The following is a 15,342-nucleotide window of genomic DNA, read 5'->3' on the forward strand; positions in this document are numbered from 1 at the left end:
AGACACCCACCCTGTAAAAAACAAAACAAAATAAAACCCTACTTGTGCCCAGCTTGGGTTTATAGCCCCATAGTGCACCCACCACTTTCCCAGGGAGAAAGGGTCCTCCAAACCCTGGTTCCTGGTGATGCTCTCTGGCCATCCTGACAACAGGCAAGGTCCACCACTCAGACTCCAGGCGACACACCTCTAGCCCTCAGTGGCACCACAGTGTCCCATCACCCCAGAGAGGTGCTGGCTTCAGAGCACAGCCAGGTTGTGGCAGGACTTGGAGCGGGCCTTGAGTGCCCGGCGTTGTGTGCTGCGTGCTGTCAGGCGCGCCAGGAAGCGGCGGGCACGCTGGCCCAGGCTGGCCCGTCGTCGCGGTGATGGTGCCTCTGAGGCCATGCTGTCCTGGCGGCGCAGGCGCAGTTGGCGCACCACGCCCTCAAAGAGCTCCATCACATTGTGCTGCAGAGTGGCTGAAGTCTCGATGAACTTGCAGTCGAACACCACTGCGCAGGCGCGGCCCTCTGCGGTGAGCAGAGCCAAAGACAGAAGGCAGAGATAAAGGGGGGCAAGAGATGTGTTCAGACTTTCAGGAAGCCCCGGCCCCCACCAGGGTTTCTTTGTGTGGCCTTGGCTGTCCTAGAACTCGCGCTCTTCAGACTAGGCTGGCCTTGAATTCACAGAGATCCTCCTGCCTCTGCCTCCCTAGTGCTGGGATTAAAGGTTTGCGAGCAATTTCCCAGATGCCTACTTAAGTGGTTCAGGTGTCAGGGGACCCAGGGGCAAATATGCGGAGCTTTGAGACATCAGCTCGGTCTAGGGACTGACTGGTACTCAGCAGAACGAGGCTGGGAAGATTCCCCTTTATCAGTAGGGGCCGTTTTAAGATCTTTATGGGCCCCACTAGAAAGATGAAATTTATTAAACTCTTCTTCTCCCACCGCAAATACAACTAATACCTACCTTTGAAAGTTTTGGCTTGTAATTACTGACCAATACACTAAGTGTTTCATCCAAAACTTGAATTTATAATCTCCCCAATTTATACAGGAGCCACTAGTGGCTGTTTTCAAGCTGGTAGACATTGGATGTAGGGAGGGTGTGTCTGATTATCAGCTGGGGGAGCTACAGGGAGAATTTTAAGTAAAGGTCACAAGGTAAGCTGTGGTTCTGGAAGTCTCTGTCAGCTATCAAGGAGGAATGATCATATAGGGATAGAGAAATATAGGCACTGGCTGGGACAAAGTGGGGGTGGCAGGACAGGACAGAAGTTTGGGGTGTGGAGCGAGAGGCCTGTAGGACTTGGGTATCGATTTGGGAGGTGAGAGAGGATGAGACCAGGTAGTAAGTAGCTGAAGGAGTGCGCCAGGCTGGGGGCACAGACAGACCTCTGGAGTCAGCAAGCCTGAAGGAGAGAGGAGAGGAGGGTAGAGAACTCACCTTCTACCGAGACCTCCCGGCAGCGGGCCAGGTCTGCCTTGTTGCCCACCAGGATGATGGGCACGTGGTCGGCCCGATGCGTGCGCCTCAGCTGGATGCGGAGCTCTGAAGCGCTCTCGAAGCTGCTGCGATCTGCGATGGAGTAGACGACGATGTAGGCGCTCCCTGCCTGCAGGCACGACTCCCGGCTCCAGCTTTCATCCTGCGGGGGAGGGATCCCAGGCCCATCCTCAGAGGGTGCCTAGCCCTGGCTGACAAAGAGGCTTTGTTGGTCTAAAGGGTAGAGTGGGTAGAGGTTCTACTCTGGATAGTTTTGGGGAACAAATTCTATCGTAGTGCCCGGTGTCACCTTGGGAAAACCGCTGATTGTCCGAGCCTCAGTTTTTTTGCTCGGAAATCTGATGTACGCTACATTGCTTTCTTCCCTTGACTGCTTCACGCTAGGGACTACAGACAGAAATTGGGTGGGGACCCTCTCCTGCAAAGAAGGGTCTAGCTAGCTTTGCCTGTTCAGCCTCTTCCTTCTCCTCTCCCTCGCCCCCTCCTGTTCTTTTTAACAAGGTCTCACACTATAGCACAGAGTGGTTTTGAGTTTGAAGCAATTCTCCTGCCTCATCCCCTGGAGTGCTGGGCCTATATGTGCAGCCCATTAGACTACACATATAGGCCCAGCTATATCTACTTTGTGAGGAGAGTTTGGTCTTGGGACACAGTTCTTTAGTCTTTCTGTAATGCAGAATTAAAAGAAAAAAGGAAGAGAGGGCCATTGAGAAGGCTCATTGGGTAAAAGTGCTTGCAGTGAAAGCCTGAATATGATTCCCGGATCCCACAGTGGGAGGAGAGAACCAACTCCAAAAGTGGTTCTCTGACCTCCACACCTGCACATGGAAAGTGTATCCCAGCACTTATACACACGTCACCACACCTATACAGCATACACACTCACATAAAACTGGTAAAAAAAAAATGTGTGTGTGTGTGTGTGTGTGTGTGAGAGAGAGAGAGAGAGAGAGAGAGAGAGAGAGAGAGAGAGAGAGAGAGAGACAGAGACACACAGAGACACAGAGAGAGACAGAGAGACAGAGACACACAGAGGAGAACAGAAGGCTGGATTCAGGGGAGGCCTTTCTCAGTAATTTTGGAGAGAGAGCCGAAAGGTCACCTGAGAGTGTGAGGACAGAAAGGTATGGAAAGGGACACTTAAGAAGTAGAGCTCTTTCTAGTCATTTGACCAAGGAAAGGCAAACCAGAATAATGGAGACAGTGCTCCAAGAGTGTAGATTTCAAGCCTTTAATGAGATCTAGTTCCCGTCCTCAAGTCTCATGTTCTGGAAGGCAGGCTATGGGAAAGGGAGGTACAGCCCAGGGTGGGCAGGGCCATCAGGAGGGCCTACAAAAGTGGCAGAGGAAGCAGAGTGGTGTGAGGTGTCAGGTAAAGCCTGAACAGTTTGGGAGGGATCCAGTGGGCAGGGTTTGAAAGAAAGGAGGAGCAGGCCCAGCAGGCAGGCAGGCAGGCAGGCAGTCCAGAGGGACACGTCTGTCTTAGCAGCTAGGTGGGAAAGGCTGCGTGCGAGGAACTGTAGGGGAGGAAGATGCTAGAGTGCGACAGGTGAACAGAGAAGTATCAGGCCCTCGGCAGGGGTGGGTGTGCACACTCAACGGCTGTGCTGATCATTTCTCAGGCCAAATAGCCTTTGGGTAGAATCAGACAGATGCAGACTCTCAGGCCCTAGAGGACAGGGCACCAGCTAAAGTGCTTACTGAACTCAATGAGGATCTGAGTTTGATTGAATTTGGTTTCCAGAACCTACATTACAAAAAAAATATCAAAACCCCCCAAAAACCTGGCTGCAGTGGTGAGGCCAGAGGATAACTTTCAGGAGTGGATTCTCTCCTTCCACTCTGGCTGTCAGGATTGGTGGTAGGCACCTTTGCCCAGCCTTGCCATCTTGAGCCCCCATGCCTGGCTTCTGATTGGTCTGCCCAACTCACTGACTACCCCACAGTATTCCACTACATCCAGAAGCAGTGCTTCCCCGTACTGGCCCTCGGGCTCCACGAGGCTAGCACCTTGTCTGACTCATTCGCTCCAGGGTCTTCAGCATCCTGGCCCACTTTAGACGCCTAACAAGCGTTTCCAATGAAGGAGCAAGCGAAGAAGTGAAACTTAAGCTGAAGGCTCAGAAAGTGATGCCTCCAGGGCAGATGGAGACACAGTCCCAGTATAAGCCGTGGAGTCTGTGGATCTGGGCATCAGTTTGCCTGCTCTCTGAAACTTTGGACACGTTAAGCCCTCTGAACACCTGTTTCCTTGTTGACAGAAAGGTAAGTAGAAGACCAACTGTATGCTTAGCTTTAACGGCATGCCACAGTGTATGGCAGGGCTTTTCAGTGTTAGGGGGAGAAGGGTGTGCTCCATAAACCCCAGTTGCTGTTTTAAGAACACCGTTATGCTCACCCCCACCTGGACTTCCTTTTATACTTGTTGAAAGATACCAGACATGGTGATGCATTCCTGTAATTGCAGCACTGGGGAGGCTGAAGCAGGAGAATCAAGAATTTGATGCCAGGGCTGGTGAGATGGCTCAGTAGATAAAGGTGCCTGCTGCCACAAGTCTGATGGTGCAAGTTCAATCCCCGGGCCCATAAGGTAGGAGGAGAGAAATGATTTCAGCAGATTGTCTTTTGACTTCTGCATGTGTTTATACCCCCACACACAAAATAAAAATATACAACAAAAAATGTAAAAAATGGAGATGCACAGGGAGGCCCTATCTATCTCAAAGAACAAAAAGGAATGCCCACATAGCTCCTTTTTCCTCTTCTTTGGTTCTGTTGGCAATGCTGTCAGCCACTGAACACTGCTCATGTATTTTATTTTTGAAACAGGGTCTTTTCTACACAGACCTGGCTGTCCTGGAACTCGCTATTCAGTTCAGGCTGGCCTCAAACTCACAGAGATCCACCTGCCTCTGCCTCCTGGGATTAAAGCGGTGTGCTACCAAGCCAGGCCCAACACTGTACTCTAAGCTTCCTTTAGGGGACTTAAGTTTAGGAAAAAGGTGACAGACACAACTAGCCACTCCTTCATGTTTTCTTGTGGGGGGTCTGTCTTTTCTGGTGCTCAAAAAGCCCCATTGGGTGTCCATGTTTCCTAATCCATGAACATAGTACTTGGCACATGACAGGCAGGTTCAGGACCATGGGTTTTGTCAGTTGAATCCCTTTAGAGAGAGGATATACCCATTGATGTGTTGATCTCTCTCTCTCTCTCTCTCTCTCTCTCTCTCTCTCTCTCTCTCTCTCTGTTTCTCTCTCCCTCCCTTTTTGAGACAGAATCTCATGCAGCCAAGGCTAGTCTTGAACTCACCATGGCTTTAAACTTCTGCATCCTTTTGCCTTTAGTTACTGGGACTACAGTCATGCACCATCATACCTAGTTTGTGCTGGGGATTGAACTCAGAGCCTTGTAATTCAGAGTGAGTCAAAAGGTACTCTACTAATTGAGCTGTATCCCCAGTTCATGTTCAATTAATTAACTAATCAAAAACCCTACAATAAGCATATATTACCCGTGTAACAAGAGGAAAGTAGATTTAAAAAAGAAAACCGTCGCCTTCCTGTTCTGGCAGGGGGAAGGGGAGGGTAGCCTTTGGGTTTCCTCCCTAGCTATCACAATCACCCAGACAGTTCTCACTCCTGCTTAGCACTCTTTTCATGCTCTACCCTCGGCTCACCACTGCACACCTGCACCAGAGTTTTTTTTTATAACCAGCTGATGATGTGGCTAGGGTACATCTAGCTTAGTGGGAAGACACACGCAGAGCTGGCTCTAGGTCCTCCTGGGTTTGATCCTCAGAACCTTTGTAAACAAATAGCAGTAGGAAAAAAAAAATCAGCTAATAAGGAAGGAATGCTTGACCCATTTATCAGATGAGAAGATTGAAATTCAGGGTAAGTCTATTAATTGCACAAAGCTCATAACTAGTAAGAAAAAGGAAGGTGTGTGTGTGTGTGTGTGTGTGTGTGTGTGTGTCCCCTTAGGGATTTTGGGGTCCAATCTAGCAGTTTTTGTTTTGCCAAATGTGGGAGTGGCCGTAAAGATGCAGAGGTGTACAAAGGAGAAGTGCATTCTGGGGTGTCTGCTGGAAGGGGGGTTGGTGGAGTGAGGAAGGAAGTTAAGGTTATGAGGTTCTTCTGCTTTAGGAAAAGATACAGGTCTGGGAGAGAGGCACTGAGGCAGGCCCCCGCCCTAAGCCGTGCTGATATGCTCCAGGAGGAGATAGGCATCTAATGTTAGTTTTAGCATCCCTCACCCAAAGCAGGCTTACAGTGTCATACCAGTTTCTCGGCCTCCCAGGTGTCCATGACGACCAGGGTGGTGTCCTCTCCATCCACCGATAGTGTTCTCTCGTACACATCTGCAATCAAGCGGGGGAGTAGAATCTCAGGGTGGAGCAGGCCATTGGAGACAGTGTTCCCTCACTTCCCCTTTGTGTCAGCCAGTCATTCCTTCACATTTCCTTGGGGTAGGGAATCTTGTCTTTCCTGGTGGTCCAAAGCCCCTGTTAGGTGGCCATGTGTCCCCACTGAGAGCATAGTACTTGTGACATGGCAGGCAGGTGCGAGAAACTAGGTCTTGGCAGTAAATGAATGTGGGATTAACCGGGGCATCCTCCCCAGCCTGCTCTGACTCTAGCTTAGGCAGGTCACGTTATCTCGGACCTCGGTCTCCCCATCTGTAACACACACATGTGCATATGCACATTACTTCCAGGAAAGCCAACGCTGGAGAGGGGGCCTGTCCAGATGGTCCCCATCTTCTCTCTGTGTTTAGCCACTCCTTTTCTACATACCTCGAGTCCTCAAAGCCGGCCCTGTCATCTGTCCGACTCCTGTATCTGATTGTCCTGGGGCCCATGGTCCTACAGTTCCTGCCGTGTGTTCAATGCATTTTGGGGGAATAAAGCGATCCAGAGCTCAGAACTGGGGGTCTGAAAGCCTCTGTTTAGGAAGAATGTTAGTTTTGTTGTGGGTCTTGGTGGCTGAGGGATGGGAGAGGAGGGGGGTTGAGAGTCAGGAGGGCTTGGGGCTGGGAGTTTCTGAGCTGGGTGGAAGCCTGTCATTTCTTGACACCCATAGTTTCATCCCTTACGGAGATAAATAATGTACCTTTCACCCAGTTTCCCTCCTTTAGGCCCTGTCCAGGTTGTGTCCTGCACAGCTAGATGAGCATCATTTACTTCTTAGTATGTGTGACTGCCCCTATAATGATCGGTGTGTGACCTGCACACCTCTTTCTGTAGTCCTGTGCCCCTGGTGGCAGGCTTTTCAGTCCTGTGACTGCAGCCTGGGCTCACCTCACAGGCCTCCTACCTCCCATCTGTTCATGAAGGTCCCGCTCTTGCTTCCCTGCGAAGAGGCTGGCCAGGCTGGTCTTCCCAACGCCGGGGTCTCCTAGCAGCACCACTCGGTAGAGGGCCTCCCAAGAGCCTTCAGAGTCGCTGGATTCAGAGGACCACCCATCCTGGGCTGGAGAGGGTTTTCGAATGGGAGGGTTGAGGGAAGCTGACTGACCCAATCGGGGATGATGGGATTGAGGAGGGGGTGCTGTGCACAGGCGGCCAGGCTGCTGCCCGCGGGATGACAGGGGTAATGGAGTGCTGGCTCTACGGCGCAGGGTGGTCTTCGCTTCCTGCTGGGTATTAAGTGTCATCCTCAGTGGAGAGGTCTCTCTCTTCTCGGGCTCCTTCCTTCCTTCCTTCCTTCCAAAAGAAGGGAGCTGGGCAGTAAGTCCGTGGCCCGAGTCCCTTCTTCTTTGGGTGCTGATAAACTGTGGCACTGACTCCCTCCAGACTCCTCTCTGGTTCAATTGGGGGGAGGCTCTACAGCTCCTTGGTGTTGGGGGTTGCTGGTTTCAGGCCTAGAGTCCACCGGGGTCCACCTAGAAGGGGCGAGGGCACAGGCTGTGAACACACACAGATGCACACACCCAGAAGCAGATTCCCAAATTCTGAGGGTGACCCTTTCCCCATGACACAGAGAAGCGGAGAGGTGCAGCAAGCTGGGGCATCTAAAGCATCGATAGCACATGCCATCCGGGAGCCATCTCTCCCCTTCAGGATTTGAGACCTCCCTACAGAAAGCATCGGACGCCCCAACCCCCCTTCCCCACTGGTCTCCTTCACTTGTTCAGGGTTGGGGGTGCTGAGGAGGGTTGAGGCCTCTGGGAAGTTTATTCCGGCTGCTTGATACCCCCTCAGCCCCCGCCCCCAGCAGAGTTTGAAGAGGAAGGGCGGGCGCGTTGGTGCCCCACAGGGGCGAGGGGCTCTGGGGATCTCTCTGGCTGTAACCCGAGTGCCCGGGTGCCATGGGAACGGCGTGCCCGGCCCGCCCCTGCGTGAAAAATTCAGGAGCCGCTGGCGCCATGGCCTCTAGCTTTTGTTGGGGGGCAGAAGCCGCGAGGGACCCAACAACTGGTTTGGTGATAGAACAGGGTGCATCAGGGGAGCCTATCGGGCTCGGCAATCAAGTGCCCTTTCAGGGAGTCTGGGCTGGAACTTTCCCAACTCGCGGTCCTGTATGTGAGTCCCACGTCCTTGGGTGCTCGGGTGTGGTGGTGGTGTCCCTTGTGCTAGGCTCCCCCACCCTCGGAGGCTCCAGATCTGCCGCCCCGAGCCCCTCAGGACGCGGGTTCGAGGCTCCCTGTCCTCGGGCCACGCGGCATGCAGACGACCTGAGAACTCCGCCCGGACAGGCAAGTTTACCTTGACGCGCCGCGGAGGCTCCGAGTGCCCGCTGCTGCTCCAGCTGCTGGGTACTCCGCTATCCCCCCGGCCTCGGCACACAGCCCCTCGGGCCAGTCCCGCCCGGTCCAGAGCCACCCCGCCCCGTGCGGCCCCGCCCTGTCAAGGCAGCCCGGGTCCCCGCCCTGCAGACCTCCGCCTCCAGTCCTCCCCGTGGGGGTGGCCGTGTAGGAATGGGGTGCGGGAGAGGGAGTTTATTCCTAGGTCTGGATGTCCCTCTGGGTCCACGTTTGTTCCCTCCACCTACGGGGTACACAAACTTCAGCCCTGGACGGAAGACTCTGGGGGAATTTGGTTCAGAGTCCCAGGTTCCACCGACCAAGGGAGGAGATCCGCAGGGCTAGGCTCAGGGCTCTGGAGTCTGCATTTTAAACAAATGCCCAAGTGATAACTGATAAAGATAATTCATAGAACATACTCTGAGAAAGTTCTGGGTGGCGGGTTGATTCTGGAAAGGGGCCTTGGAGGAAGAGAAAGCCTATGTGCTCTGTAGTGAAGAGTTGGGAATGTCTGATTCTGATATCATTAATTCACTCATCATCCACTTGCTCGTGATGAGCAGGGACTAAAGTGTCTGTCTTTTAGTTTACTGTTTCCCTTAAAAAAATACTTAAGAAAACATTTATTTATTGGGAGGTGGGCAGGGAGAGTGTGCCATGCCTGTGTGGATGCCAGAGGATAACTTGTACGAGTTGATTCTCTCCTTCTACCATGTGGGTTTTTAGCACTGAACTCAGGCTTGGCAGCAAGTGCCTTTACCTCACTGGCCCTATCTGTCCATCAGTTAGTTACTCATTTAAACCTTTGAAGGAATGTGGGAGCAGGAAGACACTGACTGATCTTGGCAAAAGAGAAAGAAGCTGGCTGCAAGGCCAGGACTCAAGTTCTGTGAGTGGGGAGCCCATTTAGCTCTTGAGAGGTTCAGGTATGTGGGAGGGGCTGTGGAGGCCACACTGTACCTGTGGGTGGGGCCCCTGGTCATGGTTGAGGGGCTCCAAGTGCCTGGCTTGGATCAGATCCACATAGCAAGGTAGGCTGGCTCAACCCCCGTAGTAACAAACTCCCTTTGGTCTGACTCCCTTCCGCAGCCTGGAGATCAGGCTCTGTTGGACTCCAAGTTTCAGTAGAACAGAGGCTTTCAGGTTGTGCCTTGCCTTGGGTGACCCCATTTTAAAAAGTGGCAGTTGGCTTCATTTTGATTATACCTGCAGAGTGGAATATAGACATTACCACCTGTTGAGTACCACCTACGGCACAGAGACCAATAGACAATTTAGTCTTATAAGGGAAAAAGCACCCTCTGTTAGCTTATCAAATCAGACTGGGACCATATAGGCTCATTGGTGTATGGAGACTGCAGCATAAAAACATACAGAACACCGGACTAGTCGAGGGCATAGCACCCTCACCAGGACCTCATAAAAAGGACAAGTGATGCAGCCATGGCAACATTCCCACAGACCTGTCTTGTGACCACCTGCGCTCTCTCTCTCTCTCTCTCTCTCTCTCTCTCTCTGTGTGTGTGTGTGTGTGTGTGTGTGTGTGCGTTTGAAGGGACCAACAGACCTGCCAGTTATCTGGGGTTTTAGCTCAGTAGAATCTCTACCACTTGACACGGTCTGATTGAATTAGCATTCATCCATCCACAATCCATCTAGTCATCTGGCCAGACTGGTGCTGCCTACCTCCCTGGCTCACAGTTCAGCCCTTTGTCTGGGCTCTGTGAGCCTCCAATGGCTCTCCACTTGTGTTGTTAGTATGTTGTCTAACCACTGGCAGGGACTTCTCTGGTTCCATTTGCCCTCCGCCTCCTCTAATATCCCTTGAACTCTGTGGCTGCTTTAACCCCTTTGTAGCTCTTCTATAACACACACACACACACACACACACACCACACACACACAGATATAGACCTGTATAGACAGGTACCTGCATAAAACTCTGTGAACTGTAATATTAATGCTCAAGATTGGAATAAAAGAACCTAAGATTGCCAAGGGCCAATTATCAAATCAGGACTGCATCCAATTACATGAACATAGCTTGTAGATTTATTGTTATTCAATAAATTCTAGTCTTGGGGAAAGACACAGATGTTAGAAACATTTAGCTTGGTTGCCTCAGCCTCCCTGTTCTACCTGCAGGATGGGCTGTGCTGGACAAGCACCCTCTACAGTCTGAGAGTACAGTGACTTGGTTTCCTGTAACTCTGTCACTGTGACCTTATGCAAGGGAACTCCCCTCCTTAGGCTTTAGTCTCTTGATTTAAAATTGTAATCTGCCAGATGTGGTGGTATGCTTCCTAATTCCAGCACTTGAGAGCTGAGGCAGGAGGGTTGTGAGTTCTAGTCAGCCTGGGCTGCACAGTAAGTTCTAGGCCAGTTTTTATGAAAATTTAAATATTGACCAAGATGGAATTTGGTCAGGACGATCACCTGAGAACTTTCTGGCTGTGTGGCCTTGAGGCACCTGTTGGTGGGGTTTACATGGACAAAACTCACAGGGCATGGCACTGTTTTAACTCCCAAGGAAAAAGTAACTAGGGGTAAACTTTCTAAAACAAAGCAAATGAATGTGTTTTTGTCTATGACATAAAAGCCTGAACTTGCCATAAGACATCATGGTCTGTAGCCAGCCCAGCCTCTTGTAAGTAGGTCTCCCCATGTGACCTGCCCTTTCGGGCCTGTTCTGCTCCCTCTGCCAGGGATACCCTTTCTCTTCTCATCTTTCGTGATGTAACCTAGACGCTTATGTAAGCTCTGTGCATGTATTATCCTGGTGGCTCAGTCTATAGTGATGTCTTAGAAAAGCCTGGAAGACTTCCATGGCTCTTTGAGTCAGAAATTTGGGGTAGGGCTACAGAATTCTCATTTCTCTCAGGCAGGGTTTGCTGCTCCAGGGACTACACTTTGAGACCCTTGTGTTATTCAATGCTCCGGAGGTGGTTATTGCTGTCTATGAGCTAAGTGCTCTTCCATTTTCAGAATAGGCTTAAAGGCTAGAAAGATGGCTCAGCGGTTAAGAGCACTGACGATTCTTGCAGAGGACCCTGGCTCAGTTCTCAGCACCCACATGGTGGTTCACAACCATCCCTAACTCCAGTTCCAGGGATCTATTCCCACTTCTGACCTCTGAAGGCACCATGTGTACACATGGCGCAATACATACATGCAGACAAAACACACAGAGTAAAATGAATAAATCTAGTACGAAATTAAAAATAAGGCAATTAATTAAAAAAGGAAAAGGACGCTAATCTGCATTTAGTAAATGGAAGCCTGGGACTCTTCAAGGCTAAGTGATTTGTTTAAGGTCTGGGGTGGTTAGGGAGTGGATTAGCTACTTTTGGCACTGGCATGACAAAACACCTGGCAAAAGCAGCTTAAGGAGGAAGGGTTTATTTGCCTCACAGTTTGAGGGCACAGCTCATTAGGGTAGGCAGCAGGAGTGGGAGGCAGCTGGTCACATTGTATCTTTGTGTGGGGAGGAAGGGAGGGGGGATGTTGGTGCTCAGCTCACTTTCTCTTTTTCATCCAGTCCAGGATGATCCGTCCTGGCCCATCAAATGGCTGTTCACAGTTAGAGTGAGTCTCCCCGCGTCCATTAACCCACCGAGATGCTTGCTCACAGGCATACCTAAATGTTGGCCTCCTGAATGATTCTAGATGCTGTCCAGTGGACAGTCAGTTTTGGCAATCCTATGGGAAGATGCTGGCCATTCTCAAGTGTTTTCTTATTCTCTCAGCTGGAAAGAATCATCGCTTCTCCCTGCCCCCCTTGGATGGACCCCAGGGCCTTGCAGCCTCTGGAGGATATGACTGACTGGTCCAAGCAGAGCTGGCCATGAGAGAGCTAAACAGCCCTGGAATCACGTGGCTGCACCCTCCCACCTGGGCTTGCTGCCCATGACTCTGCAACCCATAAAAGCTGGGTGTGTAACAGACTGTATGCTGAATGCTCCTGACTTTGTGCCGGTGGCTTCCCAGCAGCTTGGTGGCCATGGCACAGTGGATTCTGCTTGTTGTAGCTCTCCTGGTCCTGAGTCATGTGCCACCAGGTAATCATGTGTGTGTGTGTGTGTGTGTGTGTGTGTGTGTGTGTCTGTGAATGAGTACTAGGCTCCCAGGTCCGGGAGGCCAAATTTGTATTTAAGTTCTGGTCCAACCACACTAATTTGTGGGGCAACGTGTAGTCAGTTGTTAAATCTGTAAAATGGGATTCACTCAATAGGAACTAATTTTAAAACCGTGTGCTATTATGATTGTTGGAGGCTGATGGGAATAGAGAACAGGCAGACACATAACCAGTAGGTGGGAAGAGATGTAAGAACAACAGAGGCAGGTTGACTGTTAGAGTAGCGTGCAGGGTGGATGGATGGTGCTGGAAGGACTCTGATCAGCTCTTTAAAACTTTTAAAGATTTATTTTATTTGTCTGTGTATGGTGGTTGATGTGTGTGTGTGTGTGTGTGTGTGTGTGTGTGTGTGTGTGTGTGTGCCTTTGTGCAAGTGTGTGTTCAGGCCCACAGAGGCCAGAAGTGAGCATCACACTCCATAGAGCTGGAGTTACTCTCGTTTGTGTGAACTGTCCGATGTGGGTGCTAGTATCCGAACTCTGGTCCTCTGATAGAACAGTAAGTGTGCTTAACCACTGAACAGTCCTTCCAGCTTTTAAAACCCCTTTTTAATTTTTATCTGAGCATGACAGTACACATCTGTAATCCCAGCACTTGGGAGGCTGAGGCAGGAGGTTTGAGGGTTCAAGGCTGGCTTGGACCACATTAGTGAGTTTGAGATCCTGGCTTGAAAATTATCAAAATATAAACAAAAGATGAGGAAAAATTAAGAAAACTTCTGTTTTGGAAAAATGTAAAATATGCATACACAGAGAATGATGCAGCAAACAGGTAAGGTGGTGTTTCTTTCCTTCCTTTCTTTGTTTTGCCTGATGGTACTGTGGGTGGGACCCAGAGCCTCACATGCTCAAGCCCTGACCTGTGCCTCCCTCCCACAAGGTGAGTTTATAATAGACATATTTAACACATGAAAAAAATGGAGAGTAACAGTGATATGAGGTTTGAAAACATTTGCTGTGAGTCATTCTAAGGAGATGCAGAGATGCTCTGAAGAACTCGTGTGTACCCATCATACAGCCACAGCTGTATGTGAGCCAGCGCTGTTTCACCTTGCCCTACCTCACACTGTATCACTTCGTGGAAGGCAGGTTTGAGCATAGCCCTGAGTGAACAGAGGATACAAGGAAGGGTGTCTCAGGCCATGGGAATGGCAAGCAGCAATCAGCAGAGGAGGCCAGCGATGCCGGAGTGGGCCACATCCAGGCTTGGGAAACTAAGCCCTAAGCTATAAACACAAGGAGTTGAGAGCAGGTGAACAGGCAAACTGTGTAGTGGAAACCCCAGCTTTGAGCCCTCAGGAAGGTCAAAGATCTGATATGCTAAGGGTGTTGACTGCAGGTAAGAGTTCTGTTTGTAAACCTGTCATAGCTCAGTGGTCTGGTGCACACCCCTTATCTGGAAAGTGAAGGAAATGTCCTAGAATGGATACTGGCAGACTTGGGCACCCAAGTTTCACCCTGATAACCTCACTTCCTGCTTACTGACCATTTACAATGTGCCTGGTCCCATGACTACCCTCAGAAAGAGAGTGGTATAGACGAAGAATCTAAGGCCAAGGTCACTCCACTGGGAAATGACAGAGCCAGGTTCACACGGCATTGTTTACCATTGGTCACACGCTAACTTCAGAGGGCAGACTGACTCCTAGAGATTCTGAGTCCTTCTAAGAGGCTTTGCTGGGCTGCAAGGCAGGGTCAGTAGGGCAAGTAAACCTGCACAAGGGGCTGGCAGCATCCTCTGAGGACATGGAGGGGTCGCTCAGTCCAGAAAGATGGAGGGAAGCCTTCCCCTCCCACTTCCCACTCCTGTTGGCTCTCTTCTTGCTTGAAGTCACATGTCTGGAATGTGCTGTCCCAGGCAAACCTGAGTGCTTTTGTTTTCCCCTCTTACCCCACTCTGCTTCAACTGGCCACCACAGTATCCTGGTTCCAAGGGGCACTTACCACAAGCTTTAAGTATTTGCTTCATTTTAACTGTCTCCTCTGCACTTTCTTTCATTTTAAATTGTGGTATCCCCACTGCTCCAAATTTGTTCAGTGAATAAATGAGACCTATCCATGCCACGACCCCCAAATATAAGACCAAGTTCCCCAAAGCCGTATTCTTTCTATGGATGGAAAATCTCACATTAAAACCTGGCAATAATGAGTTCCCTTTGTGCCAGGGGCAATTCGAGTAATGGAGGATGTTTTGGCTTTCAATCTGATTTTGCCAGGTGGCTACGATGGTTTCATTAAGGTTATTGACCTCTGTGGGCCTCCATCTCTCCATCATTATAACAGGGACTGGGATGAGGCAAATTTTAATTATACAGTGCTGCTAAGGGAAGTGTTAAGGGAATACCAGGTGGGTGTTTTTTACCTGGACAAGAAACTATTCTTTTAATCAATGGTCTAACTTACGGGCTTACCTAGAATGAGATCTGCCATTCCACTATAACCTAGTGTTCTCATTTATGACTTGTGGTCTAACAAATGACCAGAGAGCTAACCTATCACCAGTGTGGCCTGATCTATTAGTCCAACTTGTGACGCGTGGTCTAACCTGTGACCCACAAGCTGCTCTATGTCTTCATCCACACAGGAAGCAATGAATTCAAACGGTGCTGGAATGGCAAAGGCGCCTGCCGATCTTACTGCATGAGGCAAGAAACCTATATGCACCTGTGTCCAGATGCGTCTCTGTGCTGCCTCGCCTATTCCAAGGTCTCAGACAAGTAGCTTGCTCTGGCACTGGCACCCTTACTCCCCAATAAAATCCATGCTGCCACCAGATCTCTGTATTCTGCTTGTGTGTGTTCCTTTCCTCACAGGGGAGTCAAAGACTGGGAGGGATGGTTGGAGGAGAGTGGAGAGTAGGCACTAATGATCCATCTAAATGTTCCGGATTTGACTAAAAACAATTAGTCCTCTCGGCCTCCTTGGGATGGCCATCCACACAGTGGGGAGAAGGGTGTTGGGTGCCCTTAACTGTG

At 50.4% G+C, this 15,342-nt stretch overlaps 2 protein-coding genes across 2 annotated transcripts; one reads left to right on the plus strand and one right to left on the minus strand.

Moving 5' to 3' along the window:
- Nucleotides 1-240: 240 nt before the first annotated feature.
- Nucleotides 241-7,144, minus strand: Rem1 (RRAD and GEM like GTPase 1). The gene is made up of 4 exons (XM_035446223.1): nucleotides 6,805-7,144; nucleotides 5,770-5,849; nucleotides 1,429-1,630; nucleotides 241-512 (listed from the first exon to the last, which is right to left on the minus strand). Exons 1-4 carry the CDS (start codon nucleotides 7,142-7,144, stop codon nucleotides 241-243), a joined length of 894 nt encoding a protein of 297 aa, XP_035302114.1.
- A 4,991-nt stretch (nucleotides 7,145-12,135) lies between these two features.
- On the plus strand, nucleotides 12,136-15,142 carry Defb124 (defensin beta 124). The gene is made up of 2 exons (XM_027421500.2): nucleotides 12,136-12,291; nucleotides 14,952-15,142. The coding sequence occupies exons 1-2, from the start codon at nucleotides 12,189-12,191 to the stop codon at nucleotides 15,086-15,088; spliced, it is 240 nt and encodes a 79-aa protein (XP_027277301.1). The 5' UTR covers nucleotides 12,136-12,188; the 3' UTR covers nucleotides 15,089-15,142.
- The last annotated feature ends 200 nt before the right edge of the window (nucleotides 15,143-15,342 follow it).

The sequence above is a fragment of the Cricetulus griseus genome, chromosome 6, assembly GCF_003668045.3.
Source record: "Cricetulus griseus strain 17A/GY chromosome 6, alternate assembly CriGri-PICRH-1.0, whole genome shotgun sequence".
In the NCBI taxonomy this organism is placed as follows: domain Eukaryota; kingdom Metazoa; phylum Chordata; class Mammalia; order Rodentia; family Cricetidae; genus Cricetulus; species Cricetulus griseus.

Excerpts from the sequence above, each read along its gene's own strand:
- Rem1 (XM_035446223.1), bottom strand. The coding sequence starts at position 7,144 with ATGACACTTAATACCCAGCAGGAAGCGAAGACCACCCTGCGCCGTAGA. Across the intron at positions 1,631-5,769 it reads CCTGGGAGGCCGAGAAACTG|GATGAAAGCTGGAGCCGGGA; the intron begins GTATGACACTGT and ends CCTCCCCCGCAG. Across the intron at positions 513-1,428 it reads CCGGGAGGTCTCGGTAGAAG|AGGGCCGCGCCTGCGCAGTG; the intron begins GTGAGTTCTCTA and ends TGCTCACCGCAG.
- Defb124 (XM_027421500.2), top strand. The coding sequence starts at position 12,189 with ATGCTCCTGACTTTGTGCCGGTGGCTTCCCAGCAGCTTGGTGGCCATG. Across the intron at positions 12,292-14,951 it reads CCTGAGTCATGTGCCACCAG|GAAGCAATGAATTCAAACGG; the intron begins GTAATCATGTGT and ends TCATCCACACAG.